Below are 26,654 nucleotides of genomic sequence, written 5' to 3' on the forward strand. Positions count from 1 at the left end.
TGATCGATTCAACTGATGATTGACACATCTTTTTCGGCCAATTGCAGGCTTTGTTTGTCGTTTGAGCCAATGCCAGCCTGTAAATGATAAAAAGGATCCGCCCCTTGACCTCCGAATAACTTTAGCCAATAGTGACTGATTCAAATGATGATTGACACAATGGTTAGCCAATGAAACGCCGGTAAATAAATCCCAGCATACACCGCGTACTACTTGGCGTTCGGGGGAAAATCTAGTCGGCGGCTGCAAGTTAGTTGGAAAACTTTGCAATTTTAAAATTGATCCATAAATAAGGCGCACTGTATTATAAGGCGCGTGGTCAGCTTTTGAAAAAAATAAAGGCTTTTAGGTTCGCCTTATAGTGCGGAAAATACGGTATTTTGTATTGAGTATTATTTATTTTTAAATATTTTTTTCAAATGGAAAGCTAAAGGGGATTTTTTTGAAATCTATTTTTGTTATCTAACATTTATTTTCAAATCTTTTTTTTTGAAATGCTAAGTTGGGGGGCACTTATTTTTTACTTCTTTCAGTTTGTTTTCTAATAGAATAGAAAGCTGGGGGACATACTGTAAATTCCGGACTATAGAGCGCACCTGATTATAAGCCGCACCGACCACATTTTGAGAGGAAAACCGATTTTGTACATACACAAGCCACACCTGTATATAAGCCGCATGCGCCCACATTTAAACATGTAACACAAACACAAAATTAACCCGAACCCGAATTTTAGTGTACTTTTTTGTATTTTGTGGTGTATTTATCATGTGTTTATTTCAGTGTTTATTTTGTCGTGTATATTGTCGAATAATTTGTGGTCTATTAAGTCACAATTTTGGGAATTAAATATCAAAATGTACCGTTTACCTAATTATTCAAATTAGTTATCCGACTCCATTAACCAAACACAACCTACATTCACCCAACAATTTATGCACGCTCGTTTCTTGACGGAAAAGATGAACAAGAAAGCCGACATTTTCACACGGGGCAGATTTAATTTTATTAACAATTTAACTAAGTGTACTCCATCGAAAACGGCCAAATTAGTGTCGTTGGCGACTGTGGGGAGCCTTTTTCTCAAGTCCTTTAGCTCTCTCCTACTGGCCATCTTCTCCCCGCATAATGGCGTGCCGGCTCCTCCCATGGGCGTGCCAAGGAAGCCGTCCCTGGGCTTCACCATCTCGTCGAAGAGCGTCGCGATGTCTGGACTACTCAAAACAACACCGAGCGTTTCTACGTCATCAGGGCCTTTCTGCGTCTGGATGTGCTGATTATCTTATCAGCCTTACGTCCCGTTCCCGCCGTTCCTGTTAACAACATTTTCCACCAGGGTGCCCTGACCTCGCACCACAGCCCAGCCAGTGAATATCTTTTGCATTAAATGTAATTTGTATTCGATTGTATAAAATCCTTTATAGTCAAATGTATAAAATCCTTCAACAACAAAATGTTATTCAAATGAGGGGACGGGTCAAACTGAGATTTTCACCTATTGGTTGATCGTTGACGAACGGTCGGTGCACTCTTCCAATTAATACATTGCATTTATGTGACGTATAGCTATGACTTGATTTATTCTCATGTTCATTTTTTATATGGCATATATTTGTACTTATTTGTTCCACACTTACATGTATATCTTTTTGGGAATTAAATATTAAAATGCATCGCTTACCAAATCGTTCGAATTGGTTATCTGACTCATTAACCAAACACAACCTACATTCACCCAAAAATGCGTGCTCGTTTCTTGATGGAAAAGTTGAACAAGAATAGCCGACATTTTCACACGGGGGCAGATTTAATTTCATAAACAATTTAACTAAGTGAACTCCATCGAATATGGCCGAATTAGCGTCGCTCGAGTCTCTGTCAAGCCTTCTCTGAAGTCCTCCAGCCTTTCTTCTCTCGCCCCACGTCTTTCCGCAAGCTGGTGTGCCGGCTCCTCCCGTGGGCAACCCAGGGAAGCCCCACGTGGGCTCCAGCACCTCAGAGACGAGCGTCCCTATGTCTGTGGTTCCTCAAAACAATGGAGAGCGTTTATCAAAACAATGCCTGCCGTCCTCCGTCATCAGGGCCCCTCCGCGTCTGGATGAGCTGATTATCTTATCAGCCCCACGTCAGCTCCTGCCACTCCTGTAAACAACATTTCTTACCAGGCCAGGGTGCCCTTAACATTCACTGCTCATTGAACTTTAGCCTACTCGGTGAAAATCTTCATTGCACTCAATAAATGTTACTTGTATTCAATCGTATAAAATCTTTTATAGTCAAATGTATAAAATCCTTCAATCTACATAGATGGATTTTTGAATGACATTAAATAACTTCCTGCTTGAAAAACCCAGTTTAAGACAAACCGATACAACTTTGGCTTGCATTTCATGTGAGCTGAAGCGTTTTTTTGTAAAACATGTTTTTTTTTCCTTCTCTCTTTCATGCATTCCATTCGATCTCTATGTACACCCACATTCATTGTCTTTTCCACACTGGGCTGTAAATAAGCTAGCTCTGCCACCCCTCCCCCCTCCATTCATTATCCGTCTCGACCTCCTTCCCAGTTCTCCAAAAGAGATGCCCAGATGATCGGCGGGCCGCTTGCTAACAATTTGATAGTCTTCTGTGAGATCGTCTTCGGGGCCTGGCAGAAAGATTGGCATCGCCCCCGGCAACAGAGATGCCCTCGCCTCCCAATGATGGAGGTGAGTAGACGGACCCTGGAAAATTTGCCAATCGCCTGCTGAAATAAAGAGCCGACACGGCCCACGTCCCGTGTCTTGTGTCCCCTGCAGAGGACAGAGGCGTGTCCCCTGTTCGCTTGCCATCCGTGGCCCCTCAAAAGGGCAAGAGGAAGGTGCACGGCAAAAAGAAGAAGGGCCTCATCAGCGCCAACGTGGCCGGTACCAAATACGAGATCGGTAGGAAGTCTTGCCGACGAGTTCCGGAATGGAAAAATTCGATTCAGTATCGAACCAAAAAAGGCATAAACGGAAAAAGGGAGATATAAGGGGGGAAAAAAGGAAAAATAAAAGAATAGGAGAGTGAAAAAAGAAAAAAAGAGAAAAAGGAAGCAAACAAAGTATAAGAAGGGGAAAAAGAATAAAATAAAAGAATAAAAGGTAAAAATCGGAAAAAGAAAATAGACAGAAATAAAAATAAAATACAAAAAGGGTAAAAAAAAGATGAAGTATGACAGAGGTAAAACTAAAAGAAACAAATGAGTTTAAAAATAGAAAAAGGGAAAAAATATATAAAAAAATGAGTGCAGGGGAGAAAAGAGAAAAATAAAAGGTTAAGATAGAGTAAAAAAAGAAAAAAAGAGAAAAATAAAAATACAGAAACTAGAGGTAAAACATTGGAAAAAAGGAGGAAATGAAAAAGAAAAAAGAATCATAAGAAAGAATTGTGAAAATAAAAGAAAGCGGGAAAAAATAAATTAAAAAAAAAGGAAAAACAATTCCAGATATCCCAAAAACAAGGAAAAAAATGGAGCTAAATATTTTTCACATAACAGCATTAAAATATTAATATGTCCCACCAATTTCATGTCATGAAATGATTAACACAAAACCTTAGTATTGTCGTCATTGAGACACACACCATTTTTTTTTTTTCGGGTCAGTTCGTGTGGTCATCAAAGAGATGGACTTTGTGAAATCGCGAGATGAGGACGAGACGGCAAACCTGATATGGAGTGACTCGGCCGTGCAGCACGAGAAGATCGCAGAGCTCAGGAATTATCAGGTACTTTGTCGGGCCTGGTTGCCGTGACGACATGATCATCTTTTTTGAGGGGTGTCTGGGACACACTGGGGGAACCCTCGTCCCCCCCCAAAAAATGATGAACAAATAATCAAGAAAAATTTTCTGCAAGAATTTCTGTAAGGGAAAGAGTTCATAATGCGAATGGAAATCTATATGTAGCAAAATCAACTCATTAAGTACCAAAGATGCTTCAAAAGTTTTTTTTTAAATATTCCAAGGCCCTTTGCCTTATTTTTTTCCAAATAGATAATTTTTAGTTATTTTCTATTAAGTATTATTTATTTTTAAATATTTTTTTCAAAAGGAAAGCTAAAGGGGATTTTTTTTAAATATATTTTTGTTATCTAACATTTATTTTCAAATTTTTGTAAACATTTTTTTTTTGAAATGCTATGTTGGGGGCCACTTATTTTTTACTTCTTCATTTTTTTTCTAATAGAATAGAAAGCTGGGGGACATATTTATTATTTCCGTTTTTCTTTCTCATTAGATATTATTACATTTTTAAATCTTACATTTATTTTCTTGATATATTATTTATTTTTAAACATTTTTAAACACAATTACAAATGGAAAGCTTGGGGACCGCATTATTTTTTGGCTATCGGATCATGATTTTTAAATCTTAAGAAAAAAATGTTTTTTCCAAACGTAATGCTGCCTTTATACTTTTTGCAGTTATTTATTTTCAAATCTTTTATTTTTTTAAAACCGGATCTGTGTTCACTTTCATTTTTTTTTAATCTATTTTTGTTATCAATTATTTATTTTTACATGATATTTTTCTAAAGAAAAGCCAGGTACCACCTTTTTTAAAAAAATGTCTGTGATTTATTTTATTATTTTTTTAAATGTATTTTTTCAAATGTAAAGCTTTTAACATATTTTTTTGTTATCAGATATTAGTTATTTTAAAATCTCTTTAAAAAAAAGTCAGATGTAATGCTGAGGCCACTTTTATTCTTTTGTATCTGTTTTTTGTTACTTATTGTATATATTTTTTTTACATCATCTTTTTTCTTTTTCTTTTCATATTTACTTAGATTTCTTTCTTTTCTTTTTTCCCCCCACTTTTCTTTCTTTTTCTCTTTTTCAATTTTTTCAGGATTTTTTCTTTTCATTTTTCCACATTTTTCTATCTTTTTGCCACTTTTCTTGTTTTTCTCCTTTTTATATATTTTTTTTCCTTTCTTAGTTTTTGCATGTTTTTCTCTTTTCCACCTTTTCTCCCCTTTTTCTTTTTTCATTATTTGTGAAAAGTTAAGGCAAAAAGGAAGGAATAAAATGTGTTTTGGTCACTTCGAGTCTCCGTAGTTTGCATTTTTCTTTGTGCATTTCGCCCTCGTTTATGGTTGCACAACACCATACGGAGACCTTTAGCGATCAAATATTTCACGCTGTACCTTTAAGTTCGAAGGAGCGTCACATGATCGTTTCTCCTGTCCGTAAAGGTCAACAATCGCTTCTGGCAATCGGAAGAATCAGCGTAATTGCGCGATTTCTTCCCGGTGTTTCATTGTCTGGTCAGGATTATAATGCCATCTTTTTTTTACAACCTGTTTCTTGTTTCTTGGTTAATGTCAAGTTAAAGTTGAAGTCGGCTTAATGAAGGTCCCCGATAAGGCTCATTTGCTCGCAGAATCCCCCCAAAAAAGCACAACGATTTTCATTGCTCCCCCGCTTTGACACATTCAAAGCGATTCATTCAGTTGTCATTGCAGCAGCTTACGATGCAGAACCAATTACTTCGGCCCCTTTGAGTCCAGATAGATCTATTTCTTTCCTTTTTTGTGCAAAAAGTGGGAAAAACATTGTAAACTAAGTCAGGGGTGGCCAAAGGTGGCGGCGTGACCTTTTGTTTTAAGTTGGTAATTGGGCATAAATGTCAGAACTCAATTGGGGGTGTCGCCTGTGTTAGGAATTAAATATTAAAAATGTACAGTTTACCAAATTGTTCGAATTGGTTATCTGACTCCATTAACCAAAAACAACCTTTATTCACCAAACAATGCGCGCTGGTTTCTTGATGTGAAAAGATGGACAAGAGACCGGCATTTCCACACGTGGGCAGATTTAATTTCTTAAACATTTTAGCTAGGTGAACTCCATTGAATATATGGCCGAATTAGCGTCGCTTGAGTCTCTGTCAAGCCTCCTTTCTCGATCTTCTGCCTCCTTTCTCTGCCCACATTTTCCCCCCGCAAGCTGGTGTGCCGGCTCCTCCCATGGGCGTGCCAATGAAAGCCCTCACGTGGGGGCCGCCCCCTCGCCTCGATGTCTGGAGAAACTCAAAACGAGATACCGTTTCTACGTCATCAGGGCCGTGTTCTCCAAACATCGCCAGTCCTGTTATCAAAATTCCCCGGCCAAAACATTCCGCATTTGGATCAGCGTGACCTGAAGCCCACTCAGTGAAAATCTTCATTGCACTCGATAAATGTAACGTGTATTTAATCATATAACTTCCTTTATAGTAAAAGGTATAAAATCCTTCACCTGTAATGCACTCGTTTTCAGAAGGGGGGTTTTAACATTGTCGTTCTGTCCCTCTGCAGAGAATTAACCATTTTCCAGGGATGGGGGAAATTTGCCGAAAAGACTGCTTGGCACGCAACATGGCCAAGTAAGTTTCCTTCTTTCAAGGATTTAGAGAGTACTGCAAATGATTTCGTGAAAAACTACCATATTTTATGGAGTGTAAGCAGTGTTGGGCACATTACTTTAAAAAAGTAAAAGGTTATAATTATGCCTGCTCACTACTTCTTCCAAAAACTAACTTTGTTGGTAAGTGAGTTACTCTATAGTCTAAGAAACTACATACCACAGAAAGTAACTATTTCCATTACTTTAAAAATGAGTTGTATGTCAAAGAGTTTGAAATTTTCTGAGCAGTATTTGGGTCAGTTGAATAGAAAAGAACATATAGGTACTATATTCGTAATCACTATCGTACTATATGGTAGTCGCTATTTTTTTTTTTATCGAACCTTGTTCTTTATATATGATGGGAGAAAACAAATAGAATGTCACTCTGTTGGAAAAAAACAACAACACACAAGCTAAAATGTATATTGTGTCATTGTACAGTTCCAAAGGTCTTGGGAACATTTTAAGTGTTTTTTTCTTAGTTTGGCCGTGGGTGCGACTTATACTCTGGTGAGACTTATATGTGAAATCATAAACACATACCTGTCAAGCTCCAGGGCTCCATGCCCTTACAAACTGTCGTATTTTCCCTTACAAAATACAAAATAATCTTACACCATTTTTTTTTTTCAAACGTGTTTATTTATGTAGTTTAACATGTTATATTGTATATATGTTTCTTTATATCATATATATTGTTAATTAACATTTTGTTGTGAAATAATGAGTTGCTCGACATGAATGAGGTTTATTATAAAAAAAGTTCAAAAATGAAGTAGCTTGGACGTTCACTGTAGAAGAAAAAAATACATGCAAATATAATTAAGTAGTATAATACATTTTCTTATTCAAATTATGAATTCATTTTCTGCATTCAATTATTGTTGGTAATGCACTGATTAAAGGGATAACCACAAACCTGTCTTTTTTCATTTTCTCCTTTTATACTTCCTTTTTTTCTTAACTTCTTTATACAACATAATAATTAATAGTAATATAACGCATCAAAGCAAGTGAGCCGTTTGAGAGACGGCTCTCTTTAATGAGTTGAGCCGAAAAAGCCGGTTCTCTAAAAAGAGACGGACTTCCTTTCAATACATCAAACCGCTCGCTTCGTTTGCAACGAAAAAAAACGAGATAGAGGCTTCCGCGGCGAACTCGTTTGACTTGATTGATTTGCCGTTTCATGATAGTCGGTGTTTACCGGATGGTACCCATAATTGACAAATTTGCATTTTTCCGTACAGATTTTCTTGTACGTCGTACACCTCTTAAAATGCATAATAAACGTACTTTGTACGGCAAAAACCGTACAGGTTTACAGGTATGTAAACATTATTATATAATTGAGTTCAAGTGTCAATCCCAGGAGACAAATTCATTCTCAAAACGTAGATCTATAACAAACAGTGTTAGTAATGGCACAACAATTGTGCAAATGAATTGATATTAGAGGTAATACATTCACTCAATATATTCCTAGAACCTGGCAATTGCTCCTAGTTTATAATGATAAGATTGCCTGAAACTCAAACTAAATTCTGTACTATTTCAATCACTCATAATCAACACGAGACACCATTTTCACGTCGTGGCAGAGAAATGACGAAAATGCAAAATATGGTCATCTTTTTTCTTATTTTTTTCTTTCTAGAATGATCAAGTGCCAATCGCAAGAATACGCTTTCGTCCCCAAAACGTGGATTTTTCCAGCCGAGTACACGCAATTCCAAAATTACGTCATGGGGTTGCGGCGTAAACGCAAGAACAAGACTTTCATTGTCAAACCGGCCAACGGTGCCATGGGACATGGGTAGGTACAAGGTCACAAAAAACAAAACGAAACAAAACAAAAAACTCCATTAGGGAGCGCAAGCGGCTGCGACTGATTTTTTTTCCCATAAGATGGAATACCAAAGGGAAAAGTATAAATAAAGTATGGTCCCTTCTCAAGGTTTCTTTATTTTCCTCATGTTGAGGTTTTTGAGTTTTTCCTTGCCCTCATGTTGGTTCCAGATCAGGGGACGATGTAATAATAGTCTGAAATAATAGTCTGTGCAACAACCTGTGCAGCACTTTGAGACTCTTTGTGATTAAGGGCTATACAAATAAAAATGACTTGACTTGACTTAATACAAAAGTAATACAAGTTGGGCGTAGGATACCGTAATAGAACATCAACAATTAAAATCTACCTACAAATAATAGGTACTTTTGTTGAAAAAATATAGTTGGATATTATTAATAAATGATATGTCAAAAATTAACAATACGAATATGTTTTTAAATTTGTATATAATTTAAGTCCAATTCTTTAAATGTTAAATCAAATGTGTTTAAACAAAGTGTGACAAGATTAAATATTTAGTGAGTTTTGTTTAAAATAAGAATATATAAATAGTAAATGAAATCAATATTTATAGTGTTAAATAGTAGAAATATTCAATAAATATTAGTATTTAAATATAAGTAGTATTTTTTATTTGTATATGATTTATGTCTAATTCTTTAAATGTTAAATCAAATGTGTTCAAACAGAATAAATACAATGAAGTGTGAGAAGATTAACTATTTAGTTAGTTTTATTTAAAACAAGGATATATATAAATAGTAAATAAAATCAATATTTATAGTGTTAAATAGTAGAAATATTCAATAAATATTAGTATTTAAATGTAAGTAATATTTTTTATTTGTATATAATTTATGTCCAATTCTTTAAATGTTAAATCAAATGTGTTCAAACAAAATAAATAAAATGAAGTGTGACAAGATTAACTATTCGGTGAGTTTTGTTTAAAACAAGGATATATAAATAGTAAATAAAATCAATATTTATAGTGTTAAATAGTAGAAATATTCAATAAATATTAGTATTCAAATATAAGTAATATTTTTTATTTGTATATAATTTATGTCCAATTCTTTAAATGTTAAATCAAATGTGTTTAAACAAAACAGATAAGATGAAGTGTGACAAGATTATATATTTAGTGAGTTTTGTTTAAAATAAGAATATATAAATAGTAAATAAAATCAATATTTATAGTGTTAAATAGTAGAAATATTCAATAAATAATAGTGTTTAAATATAAGTAATATTTTTTTATTTGTATATAATTCATGTAAATTCTATAAAAAATAAAAACAATGTTTTAAATAAAAAATAAATAGTCTTGACAAGATTATATACAAATATACAGTTTTGTTAGAAATATAAATAAATGTAATAGCTAGACTCTTAAAAATGATATTCAAAAAATGTTGATATTTAATTATATTTAGCTATTTTTATTGGTATATAGTTTATGTAAACTATTATGTTAAAGATATTTATGTAAAATATTACATGAAGCATATTCAAATATGAATAAGAGTTTTTAAATATTTTATGATTCATTTGAAATAATCCTTATAAAAATAAAGATTTTTACAATTTAAATAAGTATAAAATAGGACAACTAATACTTTAACTGTATTAAATTAAATATATTGCATGGATATTATAAACAGTTTATGTATTTTTATATAACCAATATCATCATGAAATAAAATATATTTAAATATTTAAATATAAATGAATACCTCTTTGCAAAAAGATTGATTTAAAAACACAATCTTAAAAATAGACTAAAATATACTGTTGTCGAATTCTGACTGGTAAAATTAATAAGCAAAATTCTGCTATTTACTGGTAGAATTTCTATTATTATTCTTCTCATTCTTTCAAAAACAGTATTTTAAAATAGAAAAATAAATATCCAGTAGGAAAATAGATTCGTTGTAAACTAGTATTTGTAATTATTTTGTTAGTTTCAAAGTTTGAAAATACCTGACTGATAAAATAATCTCATAAAATAAGCTCCAGATGATATATAGTGACATAAAAATTAGACTGACCCAGAAATAAATTTTCCTATATAAAATAAGCAAATCATTGCTCAGGTTGCTTGTCATATGTAGTACTAAAATTGTCCACTAGATAGCAATGTTGCAGCGCAAATACCTTATTTAGCGCTCTCTGTATTTTTCCTTAGTGGTTTAATTTGCGTCTCTTGTCATTCACTGATCTCTAGAATAAAATATTTAGACGATAAAAGATGCTGTACTTAGCGCTTTTCTTTTTTTGTTTTCTACCTGATACATCATGATGAATTGAGGAGAAATTTGTCACAAAAAGCAATATATTGGTGATTTACTCAGGATCTAATAATCAAATGTCTTGATAAATACACATCCAAGATTAAAAAATACATATGTAAAGCGCATATATATTTGTCCCTCCGCAAAATACATGATTCACACCGTATTTTTTTAATTGCGTGAAGCCTTACCTGGTCCCAGGTCAAATAAGAACCCTATCTGAAAAACTAAACATTGGATTTAACACATTATTCTAATGGGAGGTCTGGGCGTTTCCAAAAGTGGCCATTCGTAGACCACCAGTTTTTAGAGATTGTGAAAGAGTTGTAAATGTTTGACTTGTCTTACTAGAAGTGAATACGTGATTGTGCACACTGTGCGCATTATTATGGTGCATCAAAATGAATCATGATTGGCTTTACATGCTGCAAATCTTTACATGGGTCAGGAGTTAGAGCGCTCGTCTTGGGATCAAGAGATCGCAGGTTCGATTCCCGGCTCCTCCGTGTGATATGTCGAAGTGTCCTTGGGCAAGACACTGAAATGAAATGATCTGCATTTCTATAGCGCTTTTCAAGTCAATGACTTCCCAAAGCGCTTTACAATGTGCTTCACATTTCCCAATAGCGGCCGTGATCTGTGCAGCCATGTTAGGGGCTAACCTGCTTATTGGGGGTATTGGGGGTTCAGTGTCTTACCCAAGGACACTTCGGCATGTAACACGGACAAGCCGGGATTCGAACTGGGATCCCTTAATCCTAAAACGATCGCTCTACCTCCTGAGCTACTGCCGCCCACACTGAATCCTTAATGCCCCCAATAAAGCAGGTCGCCGCCTTGAATGGCCGCTATTGGTGTGTGAGTGTATGTGTGTGTGTGAATGGGTAAGTGTGACATTTGATTCTAAATGAAGTGTGTTAGCTTTTTAAACTGTTAACAGTTTTAAATGTTGTTTTTCTCCAATTCTTAACTCAATCTATTTGGGTTTCCTTTTAAAATAATACAAAAATGGGCGTGCTTGGTAAATTACAGGGGGAAAAAATGAAAGTGGTCCTTGTATCCTTCAATTTTTCTTTCTGTTCTTAATGCGCTCGACTTTTTGTGTATTTACTTTAAAGTTGCCAACTTTGGCTGAAAAAACAGAGTGCTTCACAACCTGCCACGGAAAAAAAAACACGGCTCTATAAGTGCTCTTGGCATGATTTATGGCGTGCTAAACGGCGATGACTTATTTGGCGCAGAGCCCTTTCAGTTACCGGCTCTTTAAAAGGAACTAGACATAACGAATGCTTGACCCTTTAACTAGTATGAGACTCGTCGATTGCCTGGCCCTTTAAATAGTATGAGACATGATGATTAACTGTCCCTTTAAGTAGAACAAGACATGTCGATAACCTGGCCATTTTAGTAGAAGGAGACAAGTCGATTACCCGGCTTTTTTAGTAGAACGGAGCACGTCGATTATCTGGCGCTTTGGGTTTGAACGAGGCTCGTCGATTGCCTGGCCCTTTAAATAGTATGAGACACGATGATTAACTGTCCCTTTAAGTAGAACAAGACACGTTGATATCCTGGCCATTTTAGTAGAAGGAGACAAGTTGATTACCCGTCTTTTTTAGTAGAACGGAGCACGTCGATTATCTGGCGCTTTGGGTTTGAACGAGACTCGTCGATTGCCTGGCCCTTTAAATAGTATGAGACATGATGATTAACTGTCCCTTTAAGTAGAACAAGACACGTCGATAACCTGGCCATTTTAGTAGAAGCAGACAAGTTCATTACCCGTCTTTTTTAGTAGAACGGGGCACGTCGATAATCTGGCGCTTTGGGTTTGAACGAGACTTGTCGATTGCCTGGCCCTTTAAATAGTATGAGACATGATGATTAACTGTCCCTTTAAATAGAACAAGACACGTCGATAACCTGGCCGTTTTAGTAGAAGGAGACAAGTCGATTACCCGGCTTTTTTAGTAGAACGGGGCACGTCGATTATCTGGCACTTTGGGTTTGAACGAGACTCGTCGATTGCCTGGCCCTTTCGGTAGTATGAGACATGACGATTAACTAGACCTTTAAGTAGACCTAGACAAATCAATAGCCTGGCCCTTTAAGTAGACCAAGACACGTCGATAACCAAGCCATATAGGTAGAATGGGACATGTGAATTACTCTACCCGTTAAGTAGAACGAGACATGTAGATTACCTGTCCTTTTTATTACTATGAGACAAATTCATTACTCGGCCCTTTAAGTAGAATGAGGGACACGTCAATAATCTGGTCCTTTAAATGGAGTGAGACACATTGATAATCTGGTCCTTCGGGTAGTGTGAGACAAGTTGATTATCCGGCCCTTTAAGTAGAATGAGAAGCGTTGATTTGCTGGCCCTTTAAGTAATACAAGACACACCAATTACCTGACCCTTAGATAGAAGCAGATACAGTGGAACCTCGGTTCTCAACCATAATCCGTTCCAGAACCCTATTAGAAAACCGATTTGGTCGATCACCGAAAATCGTTTTTGCCATTAAAAGTAATGTAAAATCATTTTAATCCGTTCCAACACCCTGAATGTTTAACATGAACGTAAACATGAAGCTAACCCAGGCTAATCGTACGTTCGCGTTAGCGTAATCTTTCTAACATGAACGTGTAAAAATAAAAAAATCAGGTCGTTTACACGTCATTTAGCACCGGGGTCTCCACAACAAGTGGTGAGCGGTTAAAGGATAAAGAAAAGATTTATGAATAGGATTTCTTACCTTTGTGGTGGTCTGCAGAAGCCATGCTCTATTCCCTCGAAAGAAGGGAAACTCGCACACCTTCTTCATTTTGCTATGATTTCTTTCTTAAATGCAATAGTTGTACGCACTACTCTTCTTTTTTCACCGGTAGCAACTTTGCTGCTTGCACCGACCTTCTTCCGAGGCATAATTAGGGGTTAAAACACTCCGTTCACCGATGTTAAAAACGAAAGCAAAAAGAAGTGCGCGCTCACGTGACAACAGTTCTTCACGAGGGGTGGGGGCAATCTACACTCGTACGCCGCTCAGCATCGCCCCTAGCGTACTGGCGTTCGGACTCCGATTTTTTGAACGAAAAGCGAAGAAAGAATTTCTCGAAATTTTTGGTCAAGAACCGATTTGTTCGAACTGAGAGGCGTTCGAAAACCGAGGTTCCACTGTACGTCAGTAATCTGGTCCTTTATGTTAAAATGAGCATCAATATTCTGGTCCTTTAGGTAGACGAGACACCTTAATTGCCTGGCCCTTTAAGTAGTATGAGACATGACAGTGAACTCGTCGTTAAGTAGAACGATAAATGATGATTACCTTGCCTTTTGAGTTGTGCGAGACAAGTTCATCACCTGACCTCTTTAGGTAGTACGAGACATGTCAATTTCCCGTCTCTTTAAGTCACAGGTGTCAAACAGGCGGCCCACGGGCCAGATCAGGCCCGCTAGGGGATTGATTCCGGCCCGCGAGACAACACTCAGAGAAGCGCAAGAGGAAAACAAGCTGCATGTTGAAATATGTCAACTTGATGTTGCCAAAGCCAGGTGCCTCTCACAAAGACACTGTACTTGTATTTATTTATCTCTCTCTCTCTCTCTCTCTCTTTCTTTTCCACCCCTTTTCTCCCACTCTGTCTTTGTCTCTTTCTCTCTCTGTGTCTTTTTAACCTCAAATGCTCTAACTTCCTTTTGACCTTTTCTCTCTTTTCTCTTTCTCTCTTCCTACCCTTCGCGCTTTCTTTTCTCTTTTCTCTCCTTCTGTCTTTCTATTTCTCTTTGGATTTCTTTCTTCCTCTCCCTTTCTTTTCCCCCTCTCACGACTTTTTATCTTTTGTTTCTCACGCTCTCTCCCTCTGTCTCTTTTTCTTTCTTTGTCCCGCCCTCTCTCCTTTTCCCTCCCTCTTTCTCTTATTTCTTTATCCCTCTTTTTCTTTCTATTTAATCTACTCGTCCGGCCCGCGACAGAATGTTTGTTCTATCGCGTGGCCCCCGAGTTAAAATGAGTTTGACACCCCTGCTTTAAGTAGTCCGAGACAAGTTGAATACCCAGCCCTTAAAGTAGACTTAGCCACATCAATAATCTGGCGTTTTAGGTAAAACGAGACACGTCGATTGCCTGGTCTTTAAAAAGTAAGAGACATGATAATTAACTGTCCCTTTAAGTAGATCAAGACACATTGATTACTTGGCCTTTTGGGTAAAACAACACTTGTCGATTGGCTGGCTCCTTAAGTAAAACAAGACAGGTCGATAACCTGTCCTTATAGGTAGAACGAGACACATAAATTTCCTGGCACTTTATGTAGTATGAGACACGTTGATAAATTGTCCCTTTACGTGCAATTACACATGTTGATTTGCTGGCCCTTTAAGTAGAACATGTCACACCTATACCGTGGTCCTTTAAGAAAAACAAGACACGTCGATAACCCGGCCATTCATGTAGAACGAGACACGTTGATTACTGTTCACCCAACAATTCATGCTCGCTCGTTTCTTGAGGGAAAGGATGAACAAGAAATCCGACATTTTCACACAATTTAACTAAGTGTACTCCATCCAAAATGGCCGAATTAGTGTCGTTGGAGTCTCTGGGTAGCCCTCTTCTGAAGTCCTTCAGCTCTCTCCTATTCACCATCTTCTCCCCGCATAATGGCGTGCCGACTCCTCCCATGGGCGTGCCAAGGAAGTCCCCCGCTGGGCGTCGCGATGTCTGGAATACTCAAAACAACACCGAGCGTTTCTACGTCATCAGGGCCTTGTCCTCAAAACAACGCCTGCCGTCCTCCGTCTGGATGTGCTGATTATCTTATCAGCAGTACTTCCCGTTCTGTAAACAACATCTTCCACCACTCCTGCCTGCCCTGAACTTTCACTGCTCATTGAATAAAAGCACAGTCAGTAAATAACCACAGCATTCAACTCAATAAATGTAACTTTTATTCAATCATATAAAATCCTTTATAGTCAAATGTATAAAATCCTTCATTACCCAGCCGTTTAAGGTAAATTCTGTGTGAGGATCTGGAAAATATTGTGTGAAAAAATGCGCTGAGGTAAATAGCAGCTCGGTTTTCACGTTAGCCGGCTGCTAATTCAATTTCCTTTTGCTCTCCAGTCACTACGGCTTTTTATAGCGTTGGGGGGGATGGGCATACAAGTTCGCCAGTGGCTCTTTTGTTGAAAAGCCCTCGAGCAGTAAACGCAGAACTTCGTCCCCATCGCTCATCGTTTAAGTCAAGCGAGACTAAATTGGTCGCATGCGGTGCCTTGATGGAGGGGATTATATTATACAGTAATCCCTCGGTTATCGCGGTTAATGGGGACCAAGACCACCCGCGAAAACTGAAAATCCGCAAAGTAGCGGCGCCCCTTCAAAAATGCTTAATAAAACGTATACAGGTATACAGTATACCCCCCTGTATACAGTACACCATATAGAATACGGGTAGTGAGAGAGAGAGTGAAATTCATGTTATAACCAAAAAAAAACCAACTGTAAAATATGTTGTATGTACACGGAATAGGACTGCGGCAAAACCCCTACGAACCCTTCAGTATGATTGTATTAACCGCTCTCAACCACATGCAGCCATCGCAGCTTATTTCGCTTGTTAACACTACCGGTTACATATTGAAAATAAAAACAGTGAAAATGTAATATTTGATGAGTGTTTGTGAAGCGTTTTGGGAAACAACAGTTAAAAAAATGGTCTGTGTTCATTTTAATGACAGTGAAAGAGCCACCTTCTGACAATAACAACATACTTTAGCTAGCGGCATCGAACGGCTTTTACAACAAATACACGAAACCACACACAATTAGCCGTGTTTAGGTAGCACAAACAACCGCTCACTTTTGGTATAATAAAGTCAAACTTGAGATGAAATGTGACAGAAGAGAATATACTTACGTAGCGTCGCCGAGTTCCTCCTTGATAAACTGAGCGCCACATAAGAAGGGGTTGAGGTGGGAGGAGTTAAAGGAGGGGGGGTGAGCGAAGCGGTAACTCACCATGACTAAGCATTGTGTCAGGGCCTCCCCCTCCCCTTCACAATAAGAGTGTTCACACCGTGTCCTCAGTTGACATAAGGCGTCAAGTCAATAAATGCTTTTATTGAGAAGGTAAGGTATATTTTTTAGACCTGCGAAGCTCTGAACCCGCAAAAGTGGAACCATGAACTAGCGAGGTTCCACTGTATATGTATGCACTTATATCAGAAATGCCAAAGTGGGTAACTTTGGAATTTGGGAATAGGAGATTTTATTTTGTGAATAATGTCTGGTTGGGCTGCAACAACAAATGGACAAAATCGATTAAACCCTTAACACTCCGGCGTCCTGACTCCTGAGAAACAAAAACATGATTTTACAATGCCATCAGTCACTGAAATACGCCGTATCACTGGAAAGCTTAAACTCTTGGGATTGCTCTCAACACCGAAACTTCACGTTCAGTCTGAAACAAGCTACCTAAAAACTACAAAGCCGGGATAGCTCATCAATAGCGTTATTCCCTGTTAGTAAGCTCATGAGATGATTCTCTGAAAACATGGACTCGTTAGATCAAGGATTGTCCCAAGTGAATCCATACGTGTAAAATATATACTCCAAAACAAACGCTATTGCCTACAAACAGGAAAAAAAAACGAGACTAAACATGAACATGAATTGAAGGCAGACACATTAAAACGCGCTGTGTCCAGGTACGGCAAACAAACACTGACCCTGAAAACCTTTGTCACTGCTAAAAATACCACCACTGAAGCAAGTTATCACATTGCTCACTGCATAGCAAAGCACAGAAAACATTTGCTGATGGCAAATATATTAAAGAAGCGTGTGTGCGTGTGTGCGTGTGTGTTTCAAGTTTTGATATTTTCTGCAATAATTGATGAATGGTATGGTAGCTGGTATGGTCTCGGCCTATAAAAGGCTTTATTTCATGTCAACCGCCCGCATTAGCCTATAGGGGCCTGTATTGATAAAACATAGATCGGCTACTTAAGCTATAAATGTATTTAGCTATTAGTAACTGTTTCAAATGATCAATCATCGTGATTCATTTTTACGCACTAATATTATGCGAAAGTGTGCACAATCATTGAAGGACTTCTGGAAAGAGAAGTCAAACATTTACAACTCTGTTAAAATGTCTAAAAAGTGTGGCCGAAGTAATTCTATACAATTGCAAAGGTTTTAATGCTGTGAACTGGTCGTCTCCAAATGGCCACTTATGGAAATGCCCTTGACCTACTCTTAGAAAACTGTAAAAGATAATGTTTAGTTTTTCAAATTGTGGTCAAATTTGACAAGGCGCCGGGTAAGGCTTCAAGATATTGTCTCAGCTGTTTTCCAGCTTAGATGCCACTGTTCCACTCATATGCAGCCATTTGAGTGCAAAACAAAAATATCAGGTGAGAATAAAAACTGTCTATTTCTGTGTATTCCAACTCAAATTTCTCAATGTTATTGGCACTTGCATTTTAGTTTGGGACAAAACTTCATTATGTTACCTTTCAAAATAGACCAAAACTGTCCATATTCTCCAAAAGGTTTAAGAACAGCTTTCATTTTTCTTTGGGTATGTCGTAAATTGGGATTTTAGGATTTTACAGGAAGGGTACGGGGTTAAACTTTTTATAAGAAAAGGATTTTACCTTTTTTTCCAAACCGTATTTTTTATTGAACATTGCCTCATGATCAAAAAGAATGAAATGAAACAGTCAAAAGCTACAAAGTTGACGATTATCAAGAGAATCGAAAGTGCTGCAGAAATAGAGGGAAAAAAACAAACTAAATTCCGGACTATAGAGCGCACCTAATTATAAGCCGCACCCACCACATTTTAAGAGGAATACTGAATTGTGTGTACACAAGCCGCACCTGTATATAAGCCGCATGCTCCCACATCAAAAAAATGTAACCCAAACACAAAATTAATCCACACCCGACTTTAAATCACGCGATTGAAACTAAATGTCCTTCATTGAAGTACACAGTCCAAAAATCACAGCCGGCAAAATTAAAGGGAAATGATACCGGTACTTAAGGTTTGAGTCCGGGTACCTGTTGAAAATAATCCAAGGAAAAAAAGTGTATATTTCCAAAGGTAAGGGTGGGAAAAATATATATCCACTATTGTCCGCCGCGACAACAAACAGGTCTCACCTTACCCCACTTCCCGTCAGCCCACGTTTGCTCCGCCCCTCTTTTTTAATTTGCCCGTGCAAAACATATCAGAATAAGTGTCTGAAATAAATACATTACAAAATATACAGTTTCAAATACATATTATACATGGCTACACATGTTTACAAAGGAAGACGGTACACAGAGAGAGTTTTCAAAGCCTTAATAATAATAATAATAATATAACTTTCATCCCAAACGGTGCCCGTTAATGGTAGCAACACGCTAGCAAAACTCGCAACACAGTAAACATGTCTGGTAAAAAAACATACCGTACTTGTAAAAATCACGGTAAACCGTCCTCATCTTCCTCCTTACAACTGAAGCCATCAAAGTCGTCTTCCTCAGTGTCGGAAAGAAATGTTGTCATATAGACGTCGTCCCACGCTCCCACAGCCGGACTCGCGCTGTCACTGTCGCTGGAACTTTCATCCACTCCTGATTCTGTGCCCTCCTATCCGTCATGCAGCAGACCGGCTTTTCAGAACCCGTTGGTGATGGTGGATTTTTTGATGCTGCCCCACGCTGTCAGGATCCACTGGCAGACTTGCGAAAAAGTTGCCTTTCGCATGCGGCCAGTTTTAGTGAAGTTGCAGTCTTCTTCGGCGCGTATATTCCACCGGTCTAAATCTTACCTATTGTACTCGAGCGCCTCTGGCGGCCGTTAGAAAAATTACACAAATTGGCCGCATCACTGAATAAGCCGCAGGGTTGAAAGTTTGGGGAAAAAGTAGCGGCTTATAGTCCGGAATTTACGGTACAAATATATGAATAAAATAAATTAGGAAAAAAGAATAATTCAACACAAGGGTCAGATTCTTATTCATACTATCTACTTTGGAAATGTTTATCATATTCAGCTATCTTTTGCATGTCGAGAAGTGCAACTTTGTTGGCGTTAGAAAGCATCTTCCTCTGCCTATTGGTGCTTTTGTCGTTCCAGATTTTTTTTGACATGATGAGACACTAAATATTGAAAAAGATGAATGCGTATGTGTAGGTTCAGCTTGCTGTTTTACGTCGCACAAGCAGACACATGCAGAAAACGGGCGGGGTGACTGTTTAGCCAATCCCCATGCAGAAAACAATGCATAATGATTACCCGCGAACGAGCCAAAGAGTAAACTGCGATACAGGATGACTGTACTGCACACTAATATATTTTTCCTTTTGAACTCCGCCAAAAAATCAGGTTATATTTTCCCGAGAAAGTGAAGTTTGGTGAATTATCATTTCCAAAAAGTAGTAAAAATAATTTCACGGCTAGTTTGATCATCGGCGAATCGTTTCACCTCGTAGGAAGCTTTTTAAAAAAATCCATCTTGGATGAGACGGTGTCATCGATCATGGTTTTCATCATAATCTTTCATTTTTCTAATTACCTCCCGGTCTTTACGACAACCCAATTTCCCCCCCGGAGGATTAATTTGTGGCCCCCGGGTCCCCTCAGGATCTCTCTGGTGCGCAACTGCGAGAAGTTGGCGGCGCACGAGCATCTGATCGTGCAGGAGTACCTGGATAAACCTTTCCTGATGGACGGCTTCAAGTTCGATCTCCGGGTCTACGTCCTGCTCACTTCCTGCGACCCTCTACGGGTTTTCCTCTACAACGACGGTCTGGTGCGGTTGGGCACCGAGAAATATCACACGCCTAACGACGAAAACCTGGTCAGACTGCCCCCTCTTTACCTCTACTTTTTTCCGGGGTCGATTCATCTTTTTGGGTTGTTCTACTGAAAATGATACATACTATCAATTAATGCCATTTTTAAGGGTCATAGTAAACAAAACAACACGATTTCTGGAGTTGTTCTCACGAACTGACCAACGCAAATCAATCAAGTCAAACGAGTTCGCCGCGGTAACCTCTATCTCTGAATCGTTTTTTTTTCGTTGCAAACGAAGCAAGCAGTTTAATGCTACTGTGCGCATGCATCTGCCGCCTCGGATTTCATGTAGTAGTTGTGTAGTGAAAGAAAGTCCGTCTCTTTTTCAGATAACTGGCTTTCAAACGGCTCACTTGCTTTGATGCATTATATTACGAATTATTATGTTGTATAAAGGAGTTAAGAAAAAAAGGAATTATAAAAGGAGAAAATGAAAAAAGACAGGTTTGTGGTGATCCCTCTAATCAGTATATTACTGACAATAATTTAATGGAGAAAATGAATTCATAATTTGAATAAGAAAATGTATTATTCTGCTTCATTATATTTGCATGTATTTTTTCCTTCTACAGTCAACGTCCAAGCGACTTCATTTTTGAACTTTTCTTATCATAAACCTCATTCATGTCGAGCAACTCAGTATCTCACAACAAAATGTTAATTAACAATATATAAGATATAACGAAACAACCATGACACATTACAAATGAATGGATTAAGAATAAATCAAGAAAAATATGCAAATGCATTTTGGTCTTTTTTATGAATGTTATTACAACAAGATCTGGATTTGGGTGTGGTCTTTGTTCAGGGCCAACTGTACATGCACCTGACCAACTATTCGGTCAACAAGCACAACCAAAACTTCGAGCGGGACCAGACGGTGGACAAAGGCAGCAAAAGGTCCATGGGCTGGTTCGCACAATTCCTCAGTGCCAACGCTTACGATGTCGCCAAGTTCTGGAACGACGTATCGGTACGTGATCACTTGTATTTTTAATTTACATTTTTCGTGTAAAAAAGACATCAATTCAAAATATTTGCTCAATAACAGCCGAAAATGCATTGTCATTGTGAAATGTCCACGTTCTGTTCTTTAAAATCTATGCATTAACAATCATATTAAAATTTTTCTACATTTTTATACTTAGGAACATTATATTGTTCTTATTACGTATTTTCACATTTTCCATGCTTTTGTTTAAAAAAAATTATACATACAATACATAATTATATATATAATATATTATATATATCCATTCATCCATTAGCTGCTTCGCTTATCCTTAATAGGGTTGCGGAGGTGCTGGAGCCCATCCCAGCTATCCTCAGGCAGTGGGCAGGGGACACCCATAACTGGTTGTATATGTATATATATATATATATATATATATATATATATATATATATATATATATATATATATATATGTATATATTTATATATATGGGCAGCACGGCGGCGCAGTGGTTAGCGCTTGTTCTAAGGTCTTGGGAACCTCCTGTGTGGGTTCAAATCCAGCTACCGGACTTACTGTGCGGAGTTTGTATGTTCTCCCCGTGCTTGCGTGGGTTTCCTCCGGGCACTCCGGTTTCCTCCCACATTTCAAAGACATGCATTTCAGGTGGATTGGCCGGTCCAAATTGTCCCTAGGTGTGAATGAGCGAGCGAGTTGTCTGTCCCTGTGTGCCCTGCGATTGGCTGGCAACCAGTTCAGGGTGTCCCCTGCCCACTGCCCGATGATTGCTGGGATGGGCTCCAGCACCCCCGCGACCCTAGTGAGGATAAGTGGAGCAGCTGATGAGATGGTATATATATATATATATATATATATATATTAGTTTGTATCATCCTCAAATGAGTTAACTAAAATGCGCTTAATTAGTTTGTACACGTGCTTTCAACAGGAAGTGGTAGTGAAGACGCTGATCGTGGCGGAACCGCATGTGCTTCACGCTTATCGAATGTGCCGACCCGGGCAGCCGCCGGGTAGCGATAGCGTTTGCTTCGAAGTTCTGGGATTCGACATCATGCTGGACCGAAAACTCAAACCGTGGCTCCTCGAGGTAACTAACTTTTTCCATCCTGTTGTGCCAGCCTGCTTCATGATTGTTTTTTTTTTCTATTTGAAAATTTGAATTTATATGCCGGTAAATTCATCTGTAGTTTACATACTGTGAAAGTGTGAAACCAGTGGTTCTGAGCTGGTCTGACTTTAGGACTGTTGGGAATTAAATATCAAATTGTACTGTTTACCAAATTGTTCGAATTAGTTATCTGACTCCATTAACCTAACACAACCTACATTCACCCAACAATTCATGCGCGCTCGTTTCTTGACGGAAAAGATGAACAGGAAAGCCGACATTTCCACACGGGGGCAGATTTAATTTCTTTAACAATTTAACTAAGTGTACTCCATAGAAAACTGACGAATTAGTGTCGTTGGATTCTCTGGGAAGCCCTCTTCTGAAGTCTTTTAGCTCTCTCCTATTGGCCATCTGCTCCCTGCACAATGGCGTGCCGACTCCTCCCATGGGTGTGCCAACGAAGCCCCCCTGGGCTTCACCATCTCGGAGAAGAGCGTCGCGATGTCTGGAATGCTCAAAACAACACCGAGCGTTTCTACCTCATCAGGGCCTTAATCTCAAAACAACGCCTGCCGTCCTCCGTCTGGATTATCTTATCAGCAGTACATCCCGTTCTGTAAACAACATCTTCCACCACTCATGCCTGCCCCGAACTTTCACTGCTCATTGAATAAAGGCCCAGTCAGTAAATAACTACAGCATTAAACTCAATAAATGTAACTTGTATTCAACCATATAAAATCCTTTACAGTCAAATGTATCAAATAATTAATAATAATAATAATAATAATTTCCTTTGTATTGTCATTCTTTGTAAGAACGAAATGTCGATACACCTGACCCTTTGTAGCGAGTCGATGCAGCCGCAGCCAACAGAGGGCGCCGCCATTATACCAATTAGGTATGTCTCGGCCGAGGCGCGAACCATCTGTCAGGACCCACCTTTTCACCCTAATGACAAACTCCAAAAAAACATCTTCTCTCTTTATCCAATGATTGTGCGGTTTAAAGCAGAGATAGTAGGCTATATTCCCCCAATTTTTCTTTCAAAAAACAAAATGACCAACAAATCCAAAACGAAGTACCATATATACTGTAAAGGCACAGTCTCCTTGATTCGTACAGTCTGTGCACATACAAAGTGCAAATGCTTCGTACTGTTTTATTGCATTTCCCGAAAAAAATTAGATACAACGTTTTAGTTACGTTTGCGCCGCGAGTGGGGACATTTACATGCAGGGGGGCTGGTTGAGTCATTTCCTGTGAATAATTCCATAGTTATAAATTGATAAATCAGGGGAAATAATCAAATTCATACCTGTCAAGCTGTACGTTTTTGCCGTACAAAGTACGTTTATCATGCATTTTAAGACGTGTATAACGTACAAGGAAATCTGTACGGAACAACGCAAATTTGTCAATTATGGGTACCATCCGGTATCACGAAACGGCAAATACATCAAGTCAAATGAGTTCGCCCCGGTAGCCTCTATCTCGGTATCGTTTTTTTCGTTGCAAGCGAAGCGAGCGCTTTGATGCTACTGTGCGCATGCGTCTGCCACCTGGGGATTTCCCATCATGCATCATTCCGTGGTAGTTGTGTAGTGAAAGGAAGTCCGTCTCTTTTTAGAGAACCGGCTATCTATCTATCTACCTACCTACCTACCTTCCTTCCTTCCTTCCTTCTTTCCTTCCTTCCTTCCTTCCTTTCTTCCTTCCTTCCTTCCTTCCTTCCTTCCATTGAATTACTTTAACAGGTTTTTTACAATTAAAGTGGTCGGACTGAGTAGTTTTCCAAAACTGTTATTGTCGAATTAAAACAATTGGTCAGAGGCAGCCGCGAGAATCCAGAAGCTCCCTCATATCGTTCTCTGAAATTAACTCGATTTTATCGTTTAACTTGTAAGGTGCATGGCAATTCGTGCGGGGGGGCGGGGCTTAAACGGGCCTTACTTAAATCGACAGCCTTTGGCAAGCCCTCAAGCATGAATTGCATTCATCGAGGGATTTTCCTTATCACAAAATCGATTTTAGACGCCTTTCTGTTTTAATTTCTGCACTTTCCCTTGCTTGCAAAACGGGGCGTAAGTTATTTTTCCCCGTCTCAAATGTTCCCTCTTGATTTTGACTAATCTGCTGCATATTCTTATTTACAGTTCCTTGTAAAAGTGTTGGCCCCTCCATATTTCAGGCTTCAAACTTATAAACAAAAAATTCAAAATATTCTCTAAGAATCAACAACATGTGAGACCCAACACTTTTATCTAACATTTTATTTTGTGCTAACTGTCATGATTACTGATTCGGGGTGCCTGCGGTTGCCCCGTTGGCGCCAACAGCCCTGAGTGCTGATTGGTTCCCTGACTCCTTTTAAACCCCCGGCTTCCAAGAGGAAGCTGTCAGACCGTCGTGCGAACCTACGCTTTTGCTAGGCAAGCTACGTACCTTCCGACAATCTCCTGCCCTGTTTTCTTCTGCCTGTTACCTGTTTCTGGACCCGTTTCTTCCCTGCTCTTCTGTCCCGGCCATCGACCTGTTTTGCCCTGTTTCCTGCCTGATATTTGTTGCCCACTTTTTTTCTGGACTCGTTACCGCCCTTGCTCTCCCGTCCCGGCTATCGACCAGCTTTCCTGCCGCCCACGACTATCCTCGCTTGACACGGAAGTGCCACTTCCGCGTTCCTGCCATCAGTTACCCGTGTCCGACGGTCATCGGATCGTGGAAGCAAGTACTGCTCTCTTTCTCAATAAAACTGAGTAAAACGAACGCTATTGGGTCCTGTCTCCGTTTCTGGCTTGTGACACTAACAATATAAAATTGTAAAGTATGCATTGCGAAAATATTAGCCTCTTTGAGTTAATACTTTGTACAACCTCCACTTTTTGGTTGTGTCTCAATGTATTTTGCACATCTTGAAACAGAAGTATTTGCCCATTATTCCTGTTGGAATTAAATAACAAAATGTACCGTTTACCAAATTGTTCGAATTAGTTATCTGACTCCATCAACCAAACACAACCTACTTTCACCCAACAATTTATGCGCGCTCGTTTCTTGAGGGAAAAATGATCAGGAAAGCCGACATTTCATACGGGGGCAGATTTATTTTGGCTAACAAAAGAACTAAGTGAACTCTATCGAAGATGGCAGAAAAAGCGACGTTGGAGTCTCTGGGAAGCCATCTTCTGAAGTCCTTTAGCTTTCTCTTCTTGGCCCACGTCTCCCTGCAGGATGGCGTCTTGGCTCCTCCCACGGGCGTGCCAGGGAATTGTTTTACGCCCACCGTTCTCACAACACAGCGCCTTGTTCTCAAAACAACGCCTGCCGTCCTCCGTCAGAGTCCTGTTATCAAAATTCCCTAGACAAAATATTCTGCATTTGGATCAGCCTGCCCTATCATTGAACTGAAGGCCAGTCAGTGAAAATCTTCATTGCATTCTGAGTCAATCATATAAAATCCTTTATAGTCAAATGTATAAAATCCTTCATTCCTTACAAAATCGCTCAAGTTCCTTAAGGTTTGATGTTGATCGTTTGTGCACAGCATTTTTTCAGATCTTTCCACAAATGATCTGTAGAATTGAGGTCTGGACTTTGGTTCTGCCATTTGAACAAATCATTCTATTGTAGATTTTGCTTGATGTTTAGGATCGTTGTCCTTTTTGAAGGTAGACCTGCGCCCCAGATTTTCCGACAGAATCGCCTTTGTATTTGGCTTCATCCATCTTTCCATCAACTCTAACAATCTTCCCAGTCCTTGCTAAGGAAAAGCAACCCCAGAGCATGATGCTGCCACCCCCCTGTTTGACAATGAGGACGTTTTCAGGGTGCTATGTTACTCTTACACCATACGTAACGCTATATATTCAGCCCAAAAAGTTTAATTTTGGTCTCATCTGACTAGAGCACCTTGTTCCAGATGTTATTTTTGGCTCCCATGTGGCTTCACAAGCCTTTTTATGGTATTCTTTCAGAAAGTGATTTCTTCTTGCCACTCTTCCATAAAGGGCCGATCTATCTAGAGTACGACTTATAGCCTTATGCACTAATTGTCCCAACTCAGCTGTGTATGCCTGCAGGTCATCCATTGCAATTACACGTCTCCGATTAGTTTTCTTCTTGTTTGAGCAA

At 38.7% G+C, this 26,654-nt stretch overlaps 1 protein-coding gene across 4 annotated transcripts in view; it reads left to right on the forward strand.

Moving 5' to 3' along the window:
* Positions 1 to 26,654, forward strand: part of ttll7 (tubulin tyrosine ligase-like family, member 7) — a 77,432-nt gene that overhangs the window by 9,263 nt on the left and 41,515 nt on the right. For 2 of the 4 annotated variants that reach the window (XM_088349283.1, XM_088349287.1), the window contains exons 2-9: positions 2,568 to 2,708; positions 2,799 to 2,924; positions 3,629 to 3,750; positions 6,327 to 6,394; positions 8,072 to 8,230; positions 20,218 to 20,434; positions 21,245 to 21,409; positions 22,341 to 22,499. In XM_088349283.1, the coding sequence (XP_088205409.1) occupies positions 2,684 to 2,708; positions 2,799 to 2,924; positions 3,629 to 3,750; positions 6,327 to 6,394; positions 8,072 to 8,230; positions 20,218 to 20,434; positions 21,245 to 21,409; positions 22,341 to 22,499 (1,041 nt within the window). In that variant the 5' untranslated portion in view covers positions 2,568 to 2,683. Of the gene's footprint in view, positions 1 to 2,511; positions 2,709 to 2,798; positions 2,925 to 3,628; positions 3,751 to 6,326; positions 6,395 to 8,071; positions 8,231 to 20,217; positions 20,435 to 21,244; positions 21,410 to 22,340; positions 22,500 to 26,654 lie in introns of all 4 variants that reach the window. The other 2 variants (XM_088349286.1, XM_088349284.1) reach the window with 2 other exon arrangements.

This window comes from Urocampus carinirostris, chromosome 12, assembly GCF_059441175.1.
Source record: "Urocampus carinirostris isolate Australia breed hairy pipefish chromosome 12, RoL_Ucar_1.0, whole genome shotgun sequence".
Taxonomy (NCBI): domain Eukaryota; kingdom Metazoa; phylum Chordata; class Actinopteri; order Syngnathiformes; family Syngnathidae; genus Urocampus; species Urocampus carinirostris.